Source organism: Oratosquilla oratoria, chromosome 4 (genome assembly GCF_046742065.1).
Source record: "Oratosquilla oratoria isolate Oo_2021 chromosome 4, ASM4674206v1, whole genome shotgun sequence".
Classification (NCBI taxonomy): domain Eukaryota; kingdom Metazoa; phylum Arthropoda; class Malacostraca; order Stomatopoda; family Squillidae; genus Oratosquilla; species Oratosquilla oratoria.
In genome coordinates this window covers 55,755,140-55,778,083 of record NC_134780.1, presented here as the reverse complement: position 1 = coordinate 55,778,083, position 22,944 = coordinate 55,755,140, and the positions used below count along the sequence as shown (strand labels likewise).

At 38.3% G+C, this 22,944-nt stretch overlaps 1 protein-coding gene across 8 annotated transcripts in view; it reads left to right on the top strand.

Moving 5' to 3' along the window:
- The window catches only part of Keap1 (kelch like ECH associated protein 1), a 96,946-nt gene that overhangs the window by 56,161 nt on the left and 17,841 nt on the right, over window positions 1–22,944 (top strand). For all 8 annotated transcript variants that reach the window (XM_076184171.1, XM_076184174.1, XM_076184175.1 and 5 more), the window contains 3 exons: window positions 14,980–15,082; window positions 17,729–17,895; window positions 19,093–19,718. In XM_076184171.1, coding sequence (XP_076040286.1) covers window positions 14,980–15,082; window positions 17,729–17,895; window positions 19,093–19,718 — 896 coding nt within the window. The remainder of the gene's footprint in view (window positions 1–14,979; window positions 15,083–17,728; window positions 17,896–19,092; window positions 19,719–22,944) is intronic.

Sequence of the window (22,944 nt, the reverse complement as noted above, 5' to 3'; positions counted from 1 at the left end):
AATACAGTGTTTCGGAAGAAAGTCAAGCGTAAGTACACATGGGAGAGGGTGGTGGATGGGAGGGTGGTAGATAGAGCATTGATGGATTATGTAGTGGTAAATAGGACTATGATAGAAAGAGTTAAGGATGTACATGTGCTAAGGGGAGAGGGTGGGGGAATATCAGATCATTTTTTGGTGGAAGGTAAGTTGAGAGTGGAGGATAGATGGAGAAAGAGGAAAGGGACAAAAGTTAGGGAGGTGCTTAGAGCGAACTCTTTAAATGAAAAGGAGAAGGAGTACAAGAAGAAGCTGAAGGAGGAGTGGGAGGGAGTGAAGGATAGAGAAGAGCTAGGTGTGGAGGAGGAATGGGGATGGTTCAAGGAGGGAGTCACAAAGTGTGCAAGGATGGTGTGTGGAACAAGAAGGACAGGAGGAAATAGAAGGAAGGGTAGTGAATGGTGGGATGAGGAAACAAAGAAGGTTGTAGAAGAGAAGAAGCGAGCTTACACAGATTGGTTACAAAATAGGATGAGGGAGTCATATGAGAGGTACAAAGAAAAGAAAAGAGAAGTAAAGCAAAAGGTAAAGGAGGCAAAAAGGAGAGCAGATGTGAAATGAGGTAAGATTGACAGGAAATTTTGAAAGTAATAAAAAGGTGTCTTGGAAAGAAATTAGAAGGATGAGGAGGTGAATCACGTAGAGAAGATAAAGTAAAAGGTGCAGATGGAGAGATGATAATGGAAGAGAGTAAGAAGAAGATGGGCAGAGTATTTTAGGGAGTTGCTAAATGTGAAGGATAGGGAGGAAAAGGTAGTTGCAGTGGGAAATGCTAAGAAAATGAGAGTGATGAGTGAGGAAAATGGAGGAGAAATAAGGAAGGATAAAGTGAAGGCAGTTGTTAAGATGATGAAAGCAGGTAAGGCACCTGGTCTGGATGGATGCCATGCAGAATGTCTAAAAAAAAAGGAGGTACAGTGATGGTGGACTGGCTGGTGAGGTTATTTAATGTTTGCTGGAGAGAGGGTAGAGTGCTGGAGGAGTGCCTGTATAGTTCCACTTTACAAGGGAAAAGGGGACAAGTGTGAATGTAGTAGTTTCAGAGGGATTAGCTTGTTAAGTGTAGTTGGGAAGGCTTATGGGAGGATCTTGATTGAGAGGATTAGGAGAGGAAGAGAGGGAGTAATTGGTGAGGAACAGTGTGGATTTAGGACAGGTAGAGGTTGTGTAGATCAAATATGTGGTAAGACAAATATGTGAGAAAGCTATAGGAAAGGGGAAGGATGTTTTTTTGGCTTTTATGGATCTGGAAAAGGCTTACGATAGGGTAGACAGAAAGGCACTGTGGGAGGTTATGCAGATATACGGGATAGAAGGAAAGCTTCTGGGAGCTGTCAAGAGTTTTTATGAGAGTAGTAGAGCTTGTGTCAGGATTAGAAATGGAGAGAGTGAGTGGTTCGAGGTAAAGGTGGGACTTCATCAAGGATGTGTTATGTCGCCCTGGCTGTTCAACTTATACATGGATGGGGTAGTGCGAGAGGTAAATGCAAGGGTAGTGGGTCAGGGATTGGAGATGGTTAAATAAAATGGAGAAAAGTGGGAGGTGAGCCAGCTGTTGTTTGCTTATGACACTGCGCTTGTGGCAGGATTGGAGGAGGGACTGAGGAAGTTGGTGACAGAGTTTGGGAGAGTATGTGATAGAAGAAAGCTAAAGATAAATGTGGGTAAAAGTAAGGTGATGAGATGTTCAAGGGGTGAAAGTGGCAGTAGACTGGAAGTGAGCATTAATGGAGAGCGACTGGAGGAAGTGGATAGTTTTAGATACTTGGGTGCAAATGTAGCAGGAAAAGGTGGAGGTAGAATGTAGACAGAGAGAAGCGAGTAAATGCCTTGGTGGATTGAAGAGTGTACTGAGGAATAGACATTTGGGAATGGATGCTAAGAGGAGACTGTATGAAAGAGTGATTGTGCCAACAGCACTGTATGGGGCAGAAACATGGAACATAAGAGAGGAAGAGAGGAGTTTGAATGTGTTTGAGATGAGGTGTCTGAGAAGTATGATGGGGGTTACTAGGCTAGATAGAGTGAGAAATGAGGAGGTGAGGAGAAGAACGGGGGTGGAAAGGGAGTTGTTGTTGTTGTTGTCGTTCCCTAGACTGTCTGTCCGAGCAGTTCCGTCTCCCCAAGGAATGCCACAGCCGAAACTGGGTTTTCCCACAAATCCTTTATAGAGTGTATGTTGTGTTGCTTGTGTGGATGATTGTGTATAATGCAGTCTTCCATTATGTGTTGTATGGTATGGGGTGAAGTGTTACATCCTGGGCAGCTGTTCACAATGCGGTCATCCAGCCTCTTCTGGTAGCTTAGAAGTGCTGGGTGGTGGCCGCACCGCAGTCTGGCCAGGTGGAAAGGGAGTTGGGAGATAGGGTTGATGAAAGAGTATTAGGATGGTTTGGACACATGGAAAGAATGAGTGAAGAAAGACTAGTAAAAGAGGTATGGAAGGCAGATGTGGAGGGAGTGAACATGAGGTGGATGGATGGGGTGAAGGGGGCTTTGGGGAAGAGGGGAATGTCTGTTGAGGAAGGACGGGAGAGGACAGAAGACAGGGGTGAATGGTTGAGAATGAATGAGGTGGAATGGGGGGGGGGGTGAGGTAGTATGTGTGAGCAAAATTTGACGCAGCCCGAAGGGATTTCTCCCCGTCTTCTCCTTTTATGCATGGGGGACGGAGAGGGGGGGGTCGCCGATTTAGTGAAGCGGGCTTGCTGTGGATGTGCTGTGTCCTGCAACACTGCTTCTGACCCAGGGCAGTGGACAAGGTGCAGGGATGACGTGTCATCCAGGAGGTGCTAAGATAAGAGGGAGGGTTGAGGGGTGTGGAGTGTGTTCAGGGATGGAATGTGTGGGAATGATTTTATGCCATTTCCTTTTTGGCTACCTCCCTTGTAAGGGGGAAAAAGCCTTGGTATATGTATGTATGTATGTACTTATTATATGTATCTCCTTTTGTGCATGAAGGGACGGAGAAGGGGGCTGCCGAATTAATGAAGCGGCCTTGCTGTGGATGTGCTGTGTCTTGCGACACTGCTTCTTATCCAGGGCAGTGGACAGGATGCAGGGATGACCCGTCATCCAGGAGGTGCCAAGATAAGAGGGAGGGAGGAGGGTGGAGGGGAGTGGAATATACAGTTGAATCTCGAAAGCCCGGACCCTCGTATGACCGGTCGAAATGAACAAAGGGCGGACTTTTCAAGCAAAGTTCCCTATTTGTCCGGTAGGTGGCAGCGATGGCCGTACACTTGTACTCAAACCCGGCCCAGTCAAGCCGCCACCAGGGCTGCTGTTTCGTAGAATTTTGTACCAAAACGTAGTAAAATAGCAGCATGTGGCAACTGCACAAGGACATGAGGAAATTTTTTCTACATAGCGGGCTGTTAAAAACATTAAAAAACTCAAACTATTGATTAAAAATCATATAGTTATCAAATAATAAATGGTACATCAAAATATGACCTTTATTTGTAATTGTGTTACTTATAAAATATTATACCCCAAATTTTTACGGTGTAGAAAAAATTCTACGCTAAAGTTTCAGCGTTCTTTTGGCACTAGGGCTGCCGTTTCGTAGAATTTTGTACCAAACCGTAGTAAAATAGCGGCATGTGGCAACTGCACAAGGACATGAGGAATTTTTTCTACATATCAGCTGGCTGTTAAAAACATTCAAAAACTCAAACTTTTGTTTAAAAATCATAGATATAGTTGTCAAATAATAAATGGTACATCAAAATATGACTTTTATTGGTAATTGTGTTACTTACAAAATATTATACCTCAAAAGATACGTTTTTTTCCCGTGTAGAAAAAAAGTCTACGCTAAAGTTTCAGCTTTCTTTTAGCGATAATAATATAAAAAAAATTATATCTTACTGAATATGTTAGGGCATGGGGGCCTTATATAAATTCAAGAATAAAAAAAGCTTGAACCAACATTTTGTCAAAGTTTGACAAGTATATCTAGCTATGAAAGTCTGCACACGCCCGAGAAAGATGTATGCCCCGTTATGGCAACACTCCCATTCTACACGGCAGTGTAGAAAACGCAGCAACCCTGGCCGCCACCACTGTCCCGCGTGCATACCTTCCGATATTTACAGTGTACGTAATAAAAAATACAGTACAATACACTGTATATACAGTACATTTACATGCCTGTATTACAGTTATTATTACAGAATTATTAGTATTATATTATTATTATTACAGTATTGTTATTATTACAGTGTTATAGTATTATTCTTATGTATTTCTATGCCATATCATACATTACCTATACGTATATCGCTACGAAAATCTATGGGTGTTAGGCCAACATTTTTGATGACCGGATTTTGGCATGACCGGACCGCCCTTCCCCCCAATTAGTCCGGGCTTTCGAGGTTCGACTGTATAGGAAATGGAATGGGTGGGAGTGGTTTCTATGCCTTTTTCTTTTTGGCTACCCCCCGTGTAAGGGGGAAAAAGCCTTTGGTATATGTATGTATGTACTTATTATAAGGTGGCTAAAATACCCATTTTAATTTTCTTTTAAGGTTTTGAAAACATTAATGTAACGGATTATCTGAAATGGAATTAGCCATTCCCTGAAACTGAATTTGCTCTTTTTTTTTAAACTGGAAATTGGAGGTCCTGTCTCCCTTGTGCTTGTCTATATAACCTGTCAACATCCACACTTTCTTGAAGGGGCAGATTCTTGATTTCCATTCTGTATCAAGTGGTAGGCCTACACAACAGACATTTGAGAGAATCATCTCCTATCCATCTTGAAAACATGGTATTCTCACCTCAATCCAAGGCACAATTTTTTAACCTTTTCTAGCCCTAGCACCCCTGGAGTCATATTCAGGCAGTCTAGCACACCCCTAACTCAGGTTAACATCTGATAACTAGAAGGATAAATTAAAGTGAAATACTGCTTGATTATTTTGTTGATTCCTCAAAACTAAAACCCACTGCCATCATTTCTGATAAAACAAATAAGAAAACCCAAGAAAAAGGCATGGGCATGAAAATGATATTTTACAGTCATACATTTAGCACTTTCCAGTAGCCCTTAGAACAGTATTTCTTAACCTGGAGTGCTGAATTTATTTTTATGGGGTGCTGGGAAATGATAAATACATACATACATACACATACATATACCAAAGGATTTTTCCTCCATACAAGGGAGGTAGTAAAAAAAAAAAACAAAGGCATAAAGACCATTCCCACCCATTCCATCCCTAAATACACTCCACTCCCTACCACCCTCTACCCTCCCTCTTATCTTGGCACCTCCTGGATGACAGGGCATCCCTGCATCTTGTCCACTGCCCTGGGTCAGAAGCAGCGTAGCTAGACACAGCACATCCACAGCAAGGCCGCTTCATTAAATTGGCAACCCGCCCCTCTCTGTCCCCTCTTAGCATCCATCCCCAAATGTCTATTCCTCATTACACTTTTTAATCAACCAAGGCACTTACTTGCTTCTCAATCTGCATTCTACCTCCACTCCTCCCTTTCCTGCCACATTAGCACCGAAGTATCTAAAACTATCCACCTCCTCCAGTCTCCAGTCTAAATACATGGTGCAGTAAAATAATAAAATAAATACATGGTGCAGTAAAATGATAAAATAGATATAGTAAAATAAATACATGGCACAGTAAAATATCATTATTCCTAGCATGGGGTGACCAGTACTGAAGAGATGCATTTTTGACAAATGCATTGTATTTGCATGTGTATATCTATATATATATATATATATCTATCTATATATATATATAATATCTATATATATATATATATATATATATATATATATATATATATATATATATATATATTGACTATATTATGACAAATAAGACTGAAGGTGAAAGAAGTAGACGAGGAGTAATGGGAGAATTTCACGCTTTAACGTTTCGACCCGCAGGGTCTTGATCACAAAGCTAACAACTCAAACGTAACAGGATGTTTTATACACGGACGGGTCATCTCATGGGACGCTTCGGAGAGCTTGTTATTTTATTTGCGTATTCTTTTATTATTAATAAGCTTGTGGCTTTTGCTAAACATATAAAGCCTTCTCTATGGTTAATGTTGTTATTAGTGTTGATATATGCTGCCTCAATTGTCTTCCTTATTTTCTTGGATGATCCTTTATTTAATATGGTTGTGTTGTTCCAGTCTGGAAGGTGACCATGTTTATCCACATGCATTACTATGGAGTTAGATGTCCTATGGGCTTTTACGTCATTTTTATGTTCATTTATCCTTTAATTAAGTCCGCGACCAGATTCACCAAAATATGAAGAGGGACAACTTTTACACGGGATTTTATAAACAACGCTGTTTTCGTTAGTGGGATTATTATAGCTACGTGTTACCAAATGTCCTACTTTGTTACCTGACGTCCTGGATATTTTGATGCCGCTTTTATGTGAAAATAGTGATTGGAACAATGCAGGTAATCCAGAATTAGTAACGAACCTTTCAGACAGACAGCTCTCAGATACAGAAACTCAAGCACTATCGTTAGGTATGAAATTCGATGTCTGAATTCACAAAAAGAAATTTAGTGAATATCTAAACAAAAACTATATATGGAAAATGGATGATGTAGACAAAGGTTTTATTCAAGGTATTACCACATGCTATCAAGCCTTGGCAAACAAGAACAAATGTGTTATTCCAAAAAGATTTCTCAATGCTTTAATTTGCCTAAATAAAGACAAAAATATTATAATCACAAGTGCAGATAAAGGAGGAGGCATAATAGTAATGAACCAACAAGACTACAATAATAAAATGTTAGATTTACTCAGTGACAGTGAAACTTACAAGAAAAAACATAATGGTTACGCAAAAAATGAAGGCGAAAAATTCACAACAAAAGCGAGAAAAATATTAAAGAAATCAGAGAAAGGGAAAAAACTATTAAACCTACTTGAAGAAGCACCTATACCACCAAGAATGCACGGCCTGCCTGAATCAATAGTGCACCTCATAAGTTAGCCAAATGTTTAGCTAAACCTTTATCCAATACTTTAGGAACTATTAGTGATGCACATCTACGAAATTCTTCGGATCTAATTAATAGATTAAAATATTTAGATTTCAATAACAAGAAACTAGCCAGCTACGATGTCACCTCTTTATATACTCGAGTATCAATAAAAGGCGCTCTAAATGCTGTTGAACGAGTAGTAAATAATTTGAAAAATGAAGATCTACCCATCCCCAAAAAAGATGACCTCGAATTAATTTCTCTTTGTGTAGGATTTGGCGCTTTCACTTTTAATAATATTGAATACAGACAACATTCTGGCCTCGCCATGGGTAGTCCCCTTTCTGCAGTGTTAGCAAATTTATACATGGAAATACTCGAAACAGAAGAATACATGACAATAATGGGTAGGAATAGTAAATGGTTTAGATATGTTGATGACATACTCGTAATTGTACCTAAAGATAGACATTAGCAACAAACTCAGGAGATTAAATAGTGTAAATGAAAATATACAATTTGCTGCAGAAAATGAAAATAACGGAAAATTACCTTTCTTAGACACAATTATCCATAGAATAGATAAAAATGTGAAATTTTCAGTATACCGGAAACCCACCAATAAAGAAGACTATATACACTTCTACTCAGGACATAATGACAGAACTAAAACAGGTATTATAATAGGTTTCTTCCTCAGAGCATTTCGTATATGCAGTAAAGAATTTCTAGATCTTGAATTACAACATATTACTGAGACTTTCATCAAACTCAAATATCCAAAAGGTTTCTTATGTAGGTTGAAAAAGAAAGCCAAAGAAATAATTAACAAAAGTAAAGATAAAAATAAGAATGATAAATGTAATAATTAAACCAGATATATCACAGTACCAAACTCTAATGTCAATTCATACCTAGACACTTTTCTCCTAAAAGCGGGCATCAAAATAGCCAGGACGTCAGGTAACAAAGTAGGACATTTGGTAACACGTAGCTATAATAATCCCACTAACGAAAACAGCGTTGTTTATAAAATCCCGTGTAAAAGTTGTCCCTTTCATATTTTGGTGAATCTGGTCACGGACTTAATTAAAGGATAAATGAACATAAAAATGACGTAAAAGCCCATAGGACATCTAACTCCATAGTAATGCATGTGGATAAACATGGTCACCTTCCAGACTGGAACAACACAACCATATTAAATAAAGGATCATCCAAGAAAATAAGGAAGACAATTGAGGCAGCATATTTCAACACTAAAAACAACATTAACCATAGAGAAGGCTTTATATGTTTAGCAAAAGCCACAAGCTTATTAATAATAAAAGAATACGCAAATAAAATAACAAGCTCTCCGGAGTGTCCCATGAGATGACCCGTCCGTGTATAAAACATCCTGTTACGTTAGAGTTGTTAGCTTTGTGATCAAGACCCTGCGGGTCGAAACGTTAAAGCGTGAAATTCTCCCATTACTCCTCGTCTACTTTCACCTTCAGTCTTATATATATATATATATATATATATATATATATATATGTATGTATATATATTTTTATATAAATATATATATATATGTACTGTATATATGTATATACTATATGTATGCATGTATTTACCTAGTTGTATTTTACGGGAAGGGGAGCTATGCTCGTGGTGTCCCGTTTTCATATCTCATTTTATCTAAACTATTTTTAAATTCATGTATTGTTTTTGCACACACCACTTTCTCATCTAACTTGTTCCAACTGTCTATTACTCTGTGAGGAAAGCTGTTCTTTTTCAGGTCTCTTCTATAGCTATCCTTTTTGATTTTCTTTCCATGTCCTCTTGTATTTCTGTCATCCCATTTTATCAGATTCTCTCTATCAGTAATTTCTATGCCTTTCATGATTCTGTAAATAGTTATCAAATCTCCTCTCTCTTCTTTGCTCTAGTGTCTGTAGTTCAAGTTTTGCTAGTCTCTCTTCATATGATAGTTTTGCGAGTGTAGGTGCCAATTTTGTAATTGCTCTTTGTATTCTTTCAAGTTTTTTTATACATTTTTTTGTACTTGGTGACCATATCGTTGCCGCATATTCCAATCTTGGTCTTATCAGGGTGATTAGAATTTTCTTCACCATTTCTTCATCCAGATATGTAAATGCAACTTTGATTGTTCTTATTAAATTATAGGTTTCTCCAAAAATCTTATTTATATGTTTCTCAGGTGACATATTATTCATAACAATGACTCCCAGGTCCTTTTCATTTTCCACTTTTTTTATTCTTTCTTCTCCCAATTTATATGATCCTGTTATTCTGTTTTTAATTTTTCCAAATTCCATTATACTACACTTCTTTGTATTGAATTCCATTTCCCACTTCCTACTCCATTCCTGTACTTTGTTTAGATCTCTCTGTAGTGATTCACAATCTTCCGTGTTCACTTTTTTCCATAGTTTTGCATCATCTGCAAAGAAGCTCATATAGCTTTCAATTCCTTCCTCCATATCATTAATATATATAGCAAACATTATTGGGGCCAGAACCGTTCCTTGTGGAACACCGCTTATTACTTCATCCCATTTTGAGTGTTGGTCTCTTATTACTACTCTCATTTTTCTTTCTTGCAAAAAGTCTTCCATCCAATTTAGTAGTTTGCCCTGTATTCCTCCTTCAGTTTCTAATTTCTTAAGCAACTTCTTATGTGGTACTTTGTCAAAAGCTTTTTTTAGGTCTAGAAATGCGCAATCAGCCCATCCATCTCTTTCTTGTATTATATCTATTAGCCTTGAATAGAAACATATTAAATTGGTGACGCATGATCGTCCTTGTCTGAATCCAAATTGTCTTGGATTTAGCACGTTGTTTTTTTCTAAATATTTTACCCATCTATTTTTTACAATTCTTTCACAAATTTTTGCTATTGTACTTGTTAGAGAGACTGGCCTATAGTTGTTAGGGTCTTCTTTATTTCCCCCTTTATATATAGGTACTATATTTGCTTTATTCCAATCTTCTGGAACTTTACCTTCTTTCAATGAACTGATTATTATGCTATGTATTATATCTGCCAGTTCATTCCTGCATTCTTTCAAAATCCAGTTTGCCATTTCATCTGGTCCATGCGATTTTCTGACATCAAGATTACTGAAGTGTTTCAATATTTCATTCTTTGTTACTTCTATTTCTTTCATAGGGGGGACTTTCTCTTTCCATTCAATCTCTTCAGGTTGTATGTTCTCCCTTGTAAACACAGATTTAAAATGTTTGTTCATAATTTCCGCCATTTCAATTTCCTCTGTGTATTCAACTCCTCCTTGTCTTAATTTCTCCAAATCTTGTTTGTTTTTCAGTTTGTTGTTTACAAATCTGTAGAATAGTTTTGGTTGATCTTTACACTTTTCTATGACATCTTTTTCATATTTTCTCTTTTCCTCTCTGCACGCTTGTACATATTCATTTCTATAACAAGTATATATTTTCCATTTTTCTGGTCTTTTGTTTTTCTTCCATTTGGCCCAAGCTTTGTCTCTCTTGTCTTTTATCTCCCTACAACTTTTATTGTACCAGTACTTTATATATTCTTTTTCCTGTTTTTGTCTTGGGACATACTTTTCTACTCCCTTTTTATATATTTTTGTCAAAATATTCCATTTCTCTTCTACTGTTGTATCTTCTTTGTGTATTCTTTCCCAGTTTTCATTTTGGAAGAATTCTCTTATTTTATCAAAATTTGCTTTTTCATACATCAATCTTCCTTTTCTATATTGTTCATTTCTTTTCATGTATTTTTTCTCATTTAGTTCTAGTTCTATCAATATGTGGTCACTTTTGCTTATTGGTGCCTGGTATTCTATCTTTTCCACTATTTCAGGTTCTGATGTGAATATTAGGTCTAGTCTCGATGGTTCTTCATTTCTATACCTGGTGTTCTCTTGGATCCATTGTGTCATTGTGTGGTCAGTAATCATCTCAAGTAGAACACTACCCCATGAGTCTTCTCCACCCTTTACGGTCATCTCTTCCCAGCATATTTCTTTGCAATTATAGTCGCCCATAACTATTCTTCCTCCATCTTCCATTATCTTGTTTAGTGTTATTCTTGGGATCTTCTAACATGCTTTTATGTTCATTCTCTTCCCACGAGGCTGTTTTTGGGGGCACGTAGTTTATTACAAATTTTCTGCTCTTCTTATCTCTATCTTCTACTTCTATCATAATCATCTCTACTGTATTGTTCCCATATGTGACATTCTTCACGCTTATATCCTTCTTAGTCAGGAACATAACTCCACCCCCTTGTTTTTTTCTCTCTGTTTCTAATCCAATAATTATATGTATTGTGTCCTATGCTGTTGGGTGGTAGTGGACCTTTTAATTTTGTTTCAACAATTCCCATTATGTCCGGATCTTTTTCTTTCAGATATTTGTTCAGTTCATTCAGTCCTGTTATTAATCCATCTATATTTGTGTAGGATACTCTTAACTTTCTGTTATTTCCATTGTATTCTCTGTTTCTTTTGTTTCTGTTATGTTCCATTTCTTCAATTTCATATTCACTATTCTCCAGTAGAATTCTTGTTTTTCTGTCTCTGTTCTGGTCTCGTTTTTTTTCTTAGCTTCAGGTCTTTTCCTTATTTTCTCCTCTCTTTCCTCTTTATTCATTTCCCTTTTTATCCATACCTTTTTATATTGTTCACTTGTTGCTAGTTTCCCTGTTTTGGATAAGATATTCTCAGCCGTAGTTTGTGACCTGAATTTAATCTTAATTGGTCTGGTCTTGTCTGTACTATATTTCCCGAGCCTGAATTTCTCTTCGATTTGTTTCATTATTTCTGGTTCATCTTCCTGAACTAATTCTAGTAAATTTCTTACTTTTTCATTTTCCTCTTTGATTCTTGTGGTTCTATCTGGGTTATGTTTCTCTTCCATTCCTAATATAATTATACATTTCTTTCTATCTGCTAAGTCTCTTACTATATTCTCCTGTCTCAGCACTTTAATAACTGAGTCTTCAGTTTGTTCATTCATTTGCTGTTTGATTATGTCAGTGAATGCAACTTTGCTATTTTCTTGGATTTTTTTCCAACCCTCCTTGTTCTCCTTATTATTCTCCTTTAAGACTTTATTCTCTTCTTTTACTTCTTTTAACTGTTTTTTTAATTCTTCAATTTCCTTATTTAAGTTTTTGTTCGCCTTCTCTAGTTCTTCCAATTTTTCAACCCTCTGCACAATGTTGTTAACGTGACCGAACCTAAATTCCCAGTGCTCGATCATCTTATCGAGTTTCTCTTCTAGTCTTGTTAATTGGGGGGGGGTTTGTGTCCCCCCCACCCTCTTTAAATCCCTGGAAAATATTCTCATCATCTTCTACTGTATTGCTCTTATCTATACTTCTAATCTTTACATTTTTGTTAGACATTTCGTCATCGCTAAATTGGTCCGGACCTCGTTTGTTTAGATTTCGTCTGCCTGCCTGGGCCAAGTCCTCACCTTCCTCATTTCCTTCCATTTCCCTCAGTAATCCCTCCCCTTCTCCTTTTTCCTTACTTTTCCTACACCATGAGCAATTTCCCCCCCACCCTGTAAATACAATAGGTACTTCCTTTGCTTTGGGATCCACGAAATTTCACTTTTTCTTCAGAACGTCTTCTAAGCCGTCCGTTCGTTGAAGTGTGTGTGTGTGTGTGTGTGTTCAGGATAAATTTGACACTTTTTTGGAAAGGAAAGAAAAACATCATATCTTGGCCAAAAATTGATTAATTCTCAAAATTCAAAATGCATCTCTTAGAGGATCTTTTGTCAAATACAGCCCACTCAAAGAAGCTGCCCTGAGCCTCCACCATGGTTTCCAGGCAGGACCTGAACCTGCAGCACGCAGCTTTCAGTGTCCTTCGAGAGACATCTGAACACCAGTTTGATCCTGGCAATCAGGTTGTCCTTGGTGTTGCAGGCAGTATGATTGGTGTCTTTTTCAATTGAACCACACACATATTAGCTCATGGGGTTGCAATCAGGTGAGTTGAGTGCCAGATGTTGGGACTGGTGAAGTCATAGAAGTTCTCAGACAGACTTCTGGGTTTTCCTGGAGGTGACATGGAGGAGAGTCCTGCTGCCACACGTGTGGTCTTCCCGCAGCCACCCTCTCCACCCAGCGCTTGGCAACAGTGGACAGCAACTCGGTATAACCATCTGAAGTGAGTCTGAGTCCCTAAAGACCATCACAGTTTGAGGGAACTTGGTCTTCATGAAGCACGGGACTTTGTGTTGACTGTAGGCTAGCCACCTGTTTTGTAAATTTTGCAACTGGTCCTGGCAGAAGTTCTTCTCGTCTGAGAAGAACAAGAGCATCCCCGGCTTGAATGGATGTTGGACCTTGTTGAAGAGTTTCATGGCTTTTGTAAAGTGGTTCTCTTGGGCCTTGGCAGTGAGTAGTTGGCCCTTGTACCTCATGTATGTGGAGCAGTGAAAATCATTATTCACCGCTTTCTTCATAGTTGCCACTCTGATGCCCATCTCTCTTGTCAAGGTCCACATTATCTTCCCACACCTTTTTTCAGCTTTCTTCATAGTTGCCACTCCGATGCCCATCTCTCTTGTCAAGGTCCACATTATCTTGCCACACCTTTTTTCAGCTTTTCAACTAATTTCGTTGTGTGGACAGAGTCAGAACGTCTACTATGATCCTGCTAGCCACTGCTTCCACATCTGTCTCAATTCTCCAGCTAACATCTTACAGCCTTCACAGTATTCAGGGAGCACTGAGCTGCAGCTAAGATTTCTGAATTTTTTAATTTGGCACAAATCATCATGATGCAGGTCACTCTTCCAATATTTTGGTGCTTTCCAGTCATCCATGCTCCGTAGCTCTCACACCCACCAATAGTACATAGAATCAGCTATCCGATGCACTTTACTGCTATTAAATCCTTCAAATGGTTCTGAAATGACAGAAGATAAAAAAATGATCAAATTTATCCCAAACACCATGTCCAGCACCCCCAAAGTTAGGGGGTGCTGGACTGCTACACCTCACTACAGAGGTACTGAGGTCTATGTTTAAGAAATGCTTCCTTAGAATATATTTCAGCATCCCCAAGGGATATTGGCACCCTGGGTTAAGAAATGCTGATCCAAGAGTCTGACACTAGGTCTTCAGACTGGGCCTAAGATTTTTTTTTGTTTTTTTTCAGTTGAATTTCCTCCATCTTCTCCTGTATGCCACTTGACATTGAAACTGTCCCACACTACTACAATACAGACAGTAATTCAAAGATTAAATCCTGAAAATTTTTGTTGCTGTTCTCTAGACTGTAGTTGAGCAGTCCCATGAAGACTGTTGACAGCTGTTGTAGGGCTACAGCTTTTCAGTCAGTGAAGCTAGAAGCAATGCTAATTATATTTTGTCTCCACAGCCCCATCCTAATAAAAAATGATGTTCCTCTCCCATGACCTGTGTTCCTTTCATTATCTTTTGAGTGGAAAGTGGCTATGAATGGATGAGGAACTAGTGTAACCCAAAGGAATTTCTTGTTTAGTCTTTGACATTCTTAAGTAGATGAGGGAGGAGGGTTACCATGTAATGAAGTGATGGGGGTAAACCTGCTTCAGCTGTTGGACCCTGCTCTGGAAATACTGTGTCTTGCTGCATTGCCTCTGGTCTGAGCAGTGGTTGGGGGACAAGAATGACTTTTCATCCACAATGAGTTGAGATAAAAGGGACAACAAATGGGTTTTGGTTGGGTGTATACTTTGTTTTGGCCACCTTTTTTATAAGGGAAATGGCCTTTTGGTATATGTATGCATGCTTTCTTCCAGTTCTCAAATATTCCTTTTCTCTTGTAACATATATTGCACACCCATACCACTCTCATCCCTTAGAGATAGATAACAATGTATATGTATAGATTGTTTATGTAATCAGTTCAAGTGTTTTAATAATGCTTCTCTCTTAACAGATGCCAATACCTCACTCCACGGTTCCTTACTGAGCAAATGGAAAAATGTAAACTACTAAGGAAAGTTCCAGCATGTAGAGAATATCTTGCAAAAATTTTCAAAGTGAGTAACAACAGTAACATATAATTATGGGTGCTTGGTATTTTATTCCATGATTGGTCACTGTTACAATTATTATATTTGATTTTCCTGTAACATACTTTCTCCCTGCCAAATCTGAGTAAAGTATCAGGCCCCATACAGTCTCATCCATATCTGAACCCACTCTGCTCCTCTCCAAACACTTCTTCTGTTCCTTTCCAAATCATTTCCATTAACACCCTCCCATATGCCTTTCCAGCTACACTCAACAGACTGGCCCCTCTAAAACTATTACATATTTGTTCACTTTTCCTTTGTAAAACAGAACTATGCATGCACTCCTCCAGTCCTCTGGCACATTCCCTTCCATTAGGCACACATTAAACAACCTCACTTTACCTTTTCCTTTCATTATCAGATATTCTGTATATGACACCTATCCAACCCAGGTATCTTACCAGATTTCATCACTTTCAATGCTCTTTGTAACTCATCTTTTTCTAAAGCCCTATCATGTCTGGGTAAAAGGGGAATAACTGTTAAACTGAGAATGGAGAGGGCAAGTGATAGGCATCAGTGGAAAATGATTGTAAACTGATGATAAACTGAACTAACCTAAAGGGATTTCTCCTCATTTTCTCTGTTTATTCAGGGGGATGAAGAGAAGAGGGAGAGTCACCATGGGATAAACCAGTTTCAGCAGTTGTGCCTTGCTGTGGAGGTGCTATACCTTGCTACATTTTTTCTGACCCAGGTAATGGGTTGAGACAGGGATGGCCCTTCATCCAGGAGGAGCTAAGATAGATAGGAAAGAAATTAGTGTGGGGTGACTAGAGGATGGATGTGTGCCTTTGCTGGCTACCACCCTTATAAGGGGAAAGAGGCCTTTTGGTGTATAGGTAGAAAGAAAGGAAGACTCTGAATGTATTTGAGACCTTGTTCACCCATCTTGTTATATCTATCAGTTGAATGAATAAAAAAAAAAAAAAAAAAGCAAACCACAAGATATTACTCAAATGTATACAAAAATGTACCACCTGTGGCACATAATACATCAGTGCAAAAGTACATTTACATCCAGGTTTGCGATCTGAATGGTGGCTTTTACCTATTTAGACAAAGAAATGGTTAAAAAATAGTCACATTAAGAAGGCCTAGACTGGAGTATGCAGTGACACTATTGTCACCAAGTACCAAAAAGATTATAAAAAAAGAAATTGAAAGAATCCAAAGAGCAATCATGAAAATGGCCCCATCACTTTCAAACTTGTCATATGAGGAGAGACTGGCTAAATTGAAATTACTGACTTTGGAACAAAGAAGAGAGAGAGGCATCCTACTGACCATCTACAGAATCATGAAAGGCACGGAAGTCCTTGATAGAGAGGACTTACTAAATTGAGACAAGAGAAACACAAGAGGACATGAAAAAAACTCAAAAAGGATAGTTGTAGAAGAGACCTGAAAAAAAGTTTTCCACACTGAAGGGTAGACATCTGGAACAAATTGGACAAAACAATAGTATGTGCAAAAAACTAACACAAATTTAAGGGCAAACTAGACACTGTGAGATACAAAGACGGGATACCACGAGCATAGCTCCCCTTCCCGTAAGATACAACTAGGTAAATACCTACACACCCATGTACCTACTTACCTACCTACCTACCTCCCCTACAAGGAGTGTGGTGGAGGACAGGGATGACCCTTCATTCATGAGGGGCTGAGACAGAGAGTTGTGAAGTGGGTTTTAATATGTATGAAATGGGTATGTGCTTTGACTTGCCTACCCTCATAATTATGGTGAAAGGACCTTTGGTATGTGTGTATATACTGTATACACACATACATACATATATCAAAGGCATTTTTCCCCCTTACAAGGGAGGTAGCCAAAAGAAAGTCATAAAAACCACTCCCACCCATTCCATCCCCATCACACTCCACTCCCCTCCACCCTCTTCCCTCCCTCTTATCTTGGCACCTCCTGGATGACGGGTCATCCCTGCGCATGCTCACACACACACACACATATACACACATACACTCACACTCACACTCACTCTCACTCTTGCTTTATATAGGATATAAGCAAGATTGAGAGAATACAAAGGGCAGCAACCAAACTGGTCCCCATCCTGGCAGATAAACCATATGAGGAAAGACTAAAAGTACTGGGTGTACCAACTTTGAAAGATTGAAGAGAAAGAGGTGACATGATTACAGTGTTCAGGTCACTAAATGGGATAGATTGTACTGATAGAAAAGATCTAATTAAAGATGGGAGGGCTCTAAGAGGTCATGGAAGTAAAGAAAGACCAAATGATGAAAAGATGTGAAGAAATAGTTTTCCATGTAGATGTATAAATATGTGGATTAGCTTAGAGGGTGATATAGCCCAAGCTGGAACAATAACTGAATTAGAATTTAAATATGATAATTGGAAATCAAAAATATAGATTAAGTTCGAACTGTACATGAATTTGAGTCTAGGTATATTAAAAGATTAGAGAATAGGAGACAGCACCCAACAAGTGTTGCTCCTTTCCTGTATATAATAATTAGGTAAATACACACACTAGGTTTTGAACTAATGGTAATAAGTAATTGGGATGTTAAAGAGTTTGACTTTATCCTCTATCATAACCTTTCTTTATTTATTTACAGGACCTGACTTTGCACAAGCCTCCATGTCAGAAGGAACGTACTCCCAATGCTCCTTGTGTGATATACATTGTAGGAGGATACTCAGATCGTCAGAGTCTGGACACGTTGGAGTGCTATGATGTAGAGAATTGTAGATGGTCACAGCTCTCTCGACTACCTGTTGCAAGGTGCGTAAAATAATATATATTTACATACATACATACATACATATACCAAGGCTTTATCCCCTTACAAGGAAGGTAGCCAAAAAGAAAAAGACATAAAACCATTCCCACCCATTCCATCCCTAAATACACTCTACCCCCCTCCACCCTCCACCCTCCCTCTTATCCTTCACTTTTCATAGGATAAACTTACTGAGAGCAGGATCACTACTCTCATCACTCTGTCCCACTTAGTTGCCTTCTACAACAAATAAGAAACATGGTGGCAGAATTTTCCCTCCCACCACAGGGATCTAGAAGAGGTGGAGTCATTGAAGTGGTAAAGGACAGTTTCAAGAGAATAACATAAAGTGGGGATGTCTGTAGTACAAAAGTAGTATCATTCCTCTATGAATAGATTTTATCTCTAACATAGACAAATGATGTGTGGCTTGGGTTTGTAGTGGAACCCAGAAATGGTCCCCTCACCATTAACTGCTCTCTACAATACAGTCAATACCAGAGTACAGGAGAAAGCAAGAGACAAGTGTGAGTGGAGAATGGCTGTGAATGGATAGTAAATTGATGTGGCACAAAGGGATTTCTTTTCATCTTCTCTATTTACATGCGAGTGGACAAGGAAGTTGCCATGTAAATGAAGCAGTGGTGGTAAACCAGCTTAGGTTGTCAGACTCTGCTGTGGATGTGCTGTGTCTTGATGCCTTGTTTCTGACCAGGGCAATTGGTGAGAGATAGGGATAGCCCAGTATCCACATGGAGCTAAGATAAAAGGGAAATGACTGAATGTGGGACAGGTTGGGGGGTGAGTTCCTGTCTTGGCTGGCTACTTCCCTTATGAGCAGGAAGAAGCCTTTTGGTATATAGATAGAAAGATTTATTGTATGCTTGTCATAATGAATGTTAGTCTTATAGTGAGAGGGTAACAAGGGTGGTGGATAAGAGTGGAATGGGTGAGAGTGGGTGCATGCCCTTGACTTGGCTACCTCCCATATAGGGAGAAGAAGCCCATGGTATGTAGATAGATAATGACATGTCTTCAGCTATAGGTGCATTATAATGTGATTTGAATTTCCATGTACTGTACATACATTTAATATTTGAGGAACTTGTATGGTTGTAAAGCACCTGTTCATACTAATGTAATAATTAGTTACTGTAATTATTATATGCTCTCACATTCTACAATTTTTCTCGTAACAGATCAGGCCTCCGTGCTGCATATATGCATGGCATCTTTTATGCTGTTGGTGGTCGCAACATTCTTGCCAATGGCAATTACCACGACAGTAACTGGGTTGATTCCTTCAATCCCATCAGCAACACATGGCAGCAGCGAGCACCTATGAAGGTTCCTCGCAACCGATTGGGTGCTGCGATGTTGGACGGATTGTTGTATGCCATTGGAGGCTCAAATGGCAGTGCCTTTAACAACTCTGTGGAAAAATACGATCCTGAAGAAGACACTTGGACGTTAGTGCAACCCATGGCACAGGCTCGCATGGGGGTTGGAGTGACGGTGGTTAATAGGTTACTGTATGCTATTGGGGGGTTTGACGGAAAAAGTAGACTTAAATCGGTTGAGTGCTACCATCCAGAAAATGACCAGTGGATGTTTGTGACTCCTATGAAAGTGCCTAGAAGTGGTGCGGGAGTGTGTGCCATAGAAAACTTCATTTTCGTAATTGGTGGCTATGATGGCAGTCATCAGTTGTGCTCTGTGGAAAGATACGATACTGTGAAACATGTGTGGTCTTTCGTTTCTCCAATCAAAATAGCAAGATCTGCCATGACAGTTTCTGTCTGGGACAGCAAGATTTTTGTCATGGGTATGTATTTCTTATTGCCTTGTGTTACTTATGTTTTCTCACTTTTTTCAGCCTCACTTCAATAGAATTTCAGCTTTAGTCACTGCATCTTCCACTTCTTTTTCACTAATTTGTGACTCCTAATCTCTCTCTATCTCCTTTGCTTGCCCACTCATTCACTCAATAACTCTCACACACACACAGACACACTCCTTGTGGTGGAGTGGTAGAGTTCCCGGCCACCACTATGGCGGTCCAGGTTCATATCCCGCCCAGGGCTGAAATGATATCAGTATCGCTATGCAGCGAATTGTTACTCCAACTCTCGTGGGTGGGGGGTTGGGGACATGTGTGCATGTAAGGTCACACATTACCCATAGATTGGTCATACATGAAATCTGAACTCTTCTGGGAGGGAAATATCTGTCGATCACGAATCCAACACATGATCCAAGACCATGGCAAATCACACAGACACACACACACACTATGGACACCCAGTACTTAAAAGGATATAAAGAAATTAGAATACAAAGAGCAATGACAAAGATGGCACCAACACTCTCCAAATTGACATATGAACAAAGATTGTCCAAAATGCAATTACTAACCGTGGAACAAAGAAGAGAAAGAGGAGATCTACTGTTTATTTACAGAATTATGAAAGGAATGGAAGTCCTAGATAGAGATGATTTATTGAAATGGGAGAAGAGAAAAGCAAGAGGACATGAAAAGAAACTCAAAAAGGATAGTTATAGAAAAGATGTGAAAAAGAATAGCTTCCCAGACATAGTGGTGGATATATGGGGTAAATTAGATGAGGCAACAGTGTGTGCAAATACTATTCAAGAATTTAAGAACAAACTTGATGCTGAAAGATACAAAGACGGGTCACTACAAGCATAGCTCCTTTCCCATATAATACAACTAGGTAAATACACATACACACACACACACACAAGTACTATAGCAAAAATATACAAAAAAGTTATCAAAAGGAAATAGATTAAACACCTGGAGGACAAAAATTACTAAATCCAAAACAATTTGGATTCAAAATGGAAGATCAAACTTAATATGCTTTTACCCAAGATTAATAGAAATAATTAAAGAAAGGGACGGATGGGTAGATTGTGCCTTCTTAGATTTACAAAAGGCATTATACAAAGTACTACACAAAAAGCTACTTAGAAAAATTGAAATGATAGGTGGGATACAAAGAAAGTTATTGGAATGGATGAAAGGTTTCTTGAACGGGAGAAAAATGAGAGTGGTACTCAGAGACAAGAACTCAAATTGGCTCTGATAATGTTTGCCATACCGTATATATAAATGACATGGATGAAGGTGTGGAATGTTATATGAACTTCTTTGCAGATGATGCAAAACTACTAAAGAGAGTAAGTACAGAAGAAGATTGCAAATCATTACAAGAAGACCTGGACAAAATCTGGAAATGGAGTCAGAAGAGTGAAGTGAATTTCAACATCAAGAAATGTAGTATAATGGAATTTGGAAAAAGCAAAAACAGAATATCAGAAAAATACAATATTGGTACAAAAGGAAATTGAAAAAGTCAACTCAGAAAGGGACCTATGAGTAACTATCATCAATGACATGACACTAGACAAACATATCAACAAATTAGTCGGAGAAACTTTCAATTTATTAAGAGCAATGAAAGTGGCTTTTGACTACATGGATGAAGAAATGGTAAAGAAAATATTAGTTACAATGATAAGGCCAAAATTGGAGTACGCTGTAACATTATGGACACCCAGTAATAAAAAAAACACAAAGAAATTAGAATTCAAAGAGTAACAACAAAGATGGTACCAACACTTTCAAATTTGACATACAAACAAAAATTGGATAAACTTGAACTACCTCCCCTTGGAACAAAGAAAAGAAAGAGGAGACCTGTTATCCATATACAGAATTATGAAAGGGTTGGAAGTCCTTGATAGAGATGATTTATTAAAGTGGGATAAAAGAAAAACCAGAGGACATGAAAAGAAACATAAAAAGGATAGTTACAGAAGAAACCTGAAAAAGAATAGCTTACCACACAGAGTGATAGATATCTGGAACAAACTGAATGAAGAAACAGTGATTGCAAAAGCTATTCAAGAATTTAAGATCAAACTGGATGCTGAAAGATACAAAAGCGGGTCACTACGAGCATAGCTCTCTTCCCGTAAGATACAACTAGGTAAATACTAGGTAAATACACACACACACAAAATGTTGTGAGAAGGAACGGGAAACATAGAGAAGGAAGATTAATGTACAACAAAACTGACCTTGTAAAACTTAGAAAAAAACTTCAAAATGCCTGGTGGGAAAAATTTGCAAGAGATGAAACAAAGATGGAAGAGAAATGGAACATTTTTAAAGAAATATATAAGGAGGTAACAGACAAACATGTGCTTAAACAGAAACAGAAAAGGGAGTACATAAAGTGCTGGTATAATAAAAAGTGTAGCGATGCTGAAGATAGAAGAGACAAAGCTTGTAAAAGATGGAAAAGAGACTAAATGAATAACATACATCAAACTGAGAAATGAATACATAGACATACTAAGAGAGGAAAAAAGAAACTATGAAAAAGATATAATAGCAAAATGCAAAGATCAACATAAACTATTTTATAGATATGGAAATGACAAACTAAAAGACAAACATGAAATAGTGAAACTGCGTGAAGGAAATAAAGAATACACAGAAGATGTAGAAATGGCTGAAGTAATGACCAGACACTTTAAGTCTGTATTTACAATTGAAAGCTCACAATTGTGGGATGATAGTCACCAAGAAGGATCCCCTAAAATGAAAGAAATAACGGTGACACAGAAAGAAATAAGGGACCAAATAAGGAAACTCGATGTCAGAAAGTCACATGGGCCAGACGGAATAGCGAACTGGATATTAAAAGAATGCATAGATGAACTCACAGATAAAATACACAAGATAATTGACTTCTCACTCAAAGAAGGAAAAGTACCACAAGACTGGAAAAATGCTAATATTGTACCAATATATAAGGGAGGAAATAAAGAAAATCCAACAAATTATAGACCGGTATCCCTTACAAGCACAATTGCAAAAATATGCGAAAGAGTTATAAAAAATAAATGGACTAAACACTTGGAAGAGAACAAAATACTAAACCCCAACCAATTTGGATTTAGAAGTGGAAGATCATGTACTACAAACTTAATATGCTTTTACTCAAGATTGGTAGATA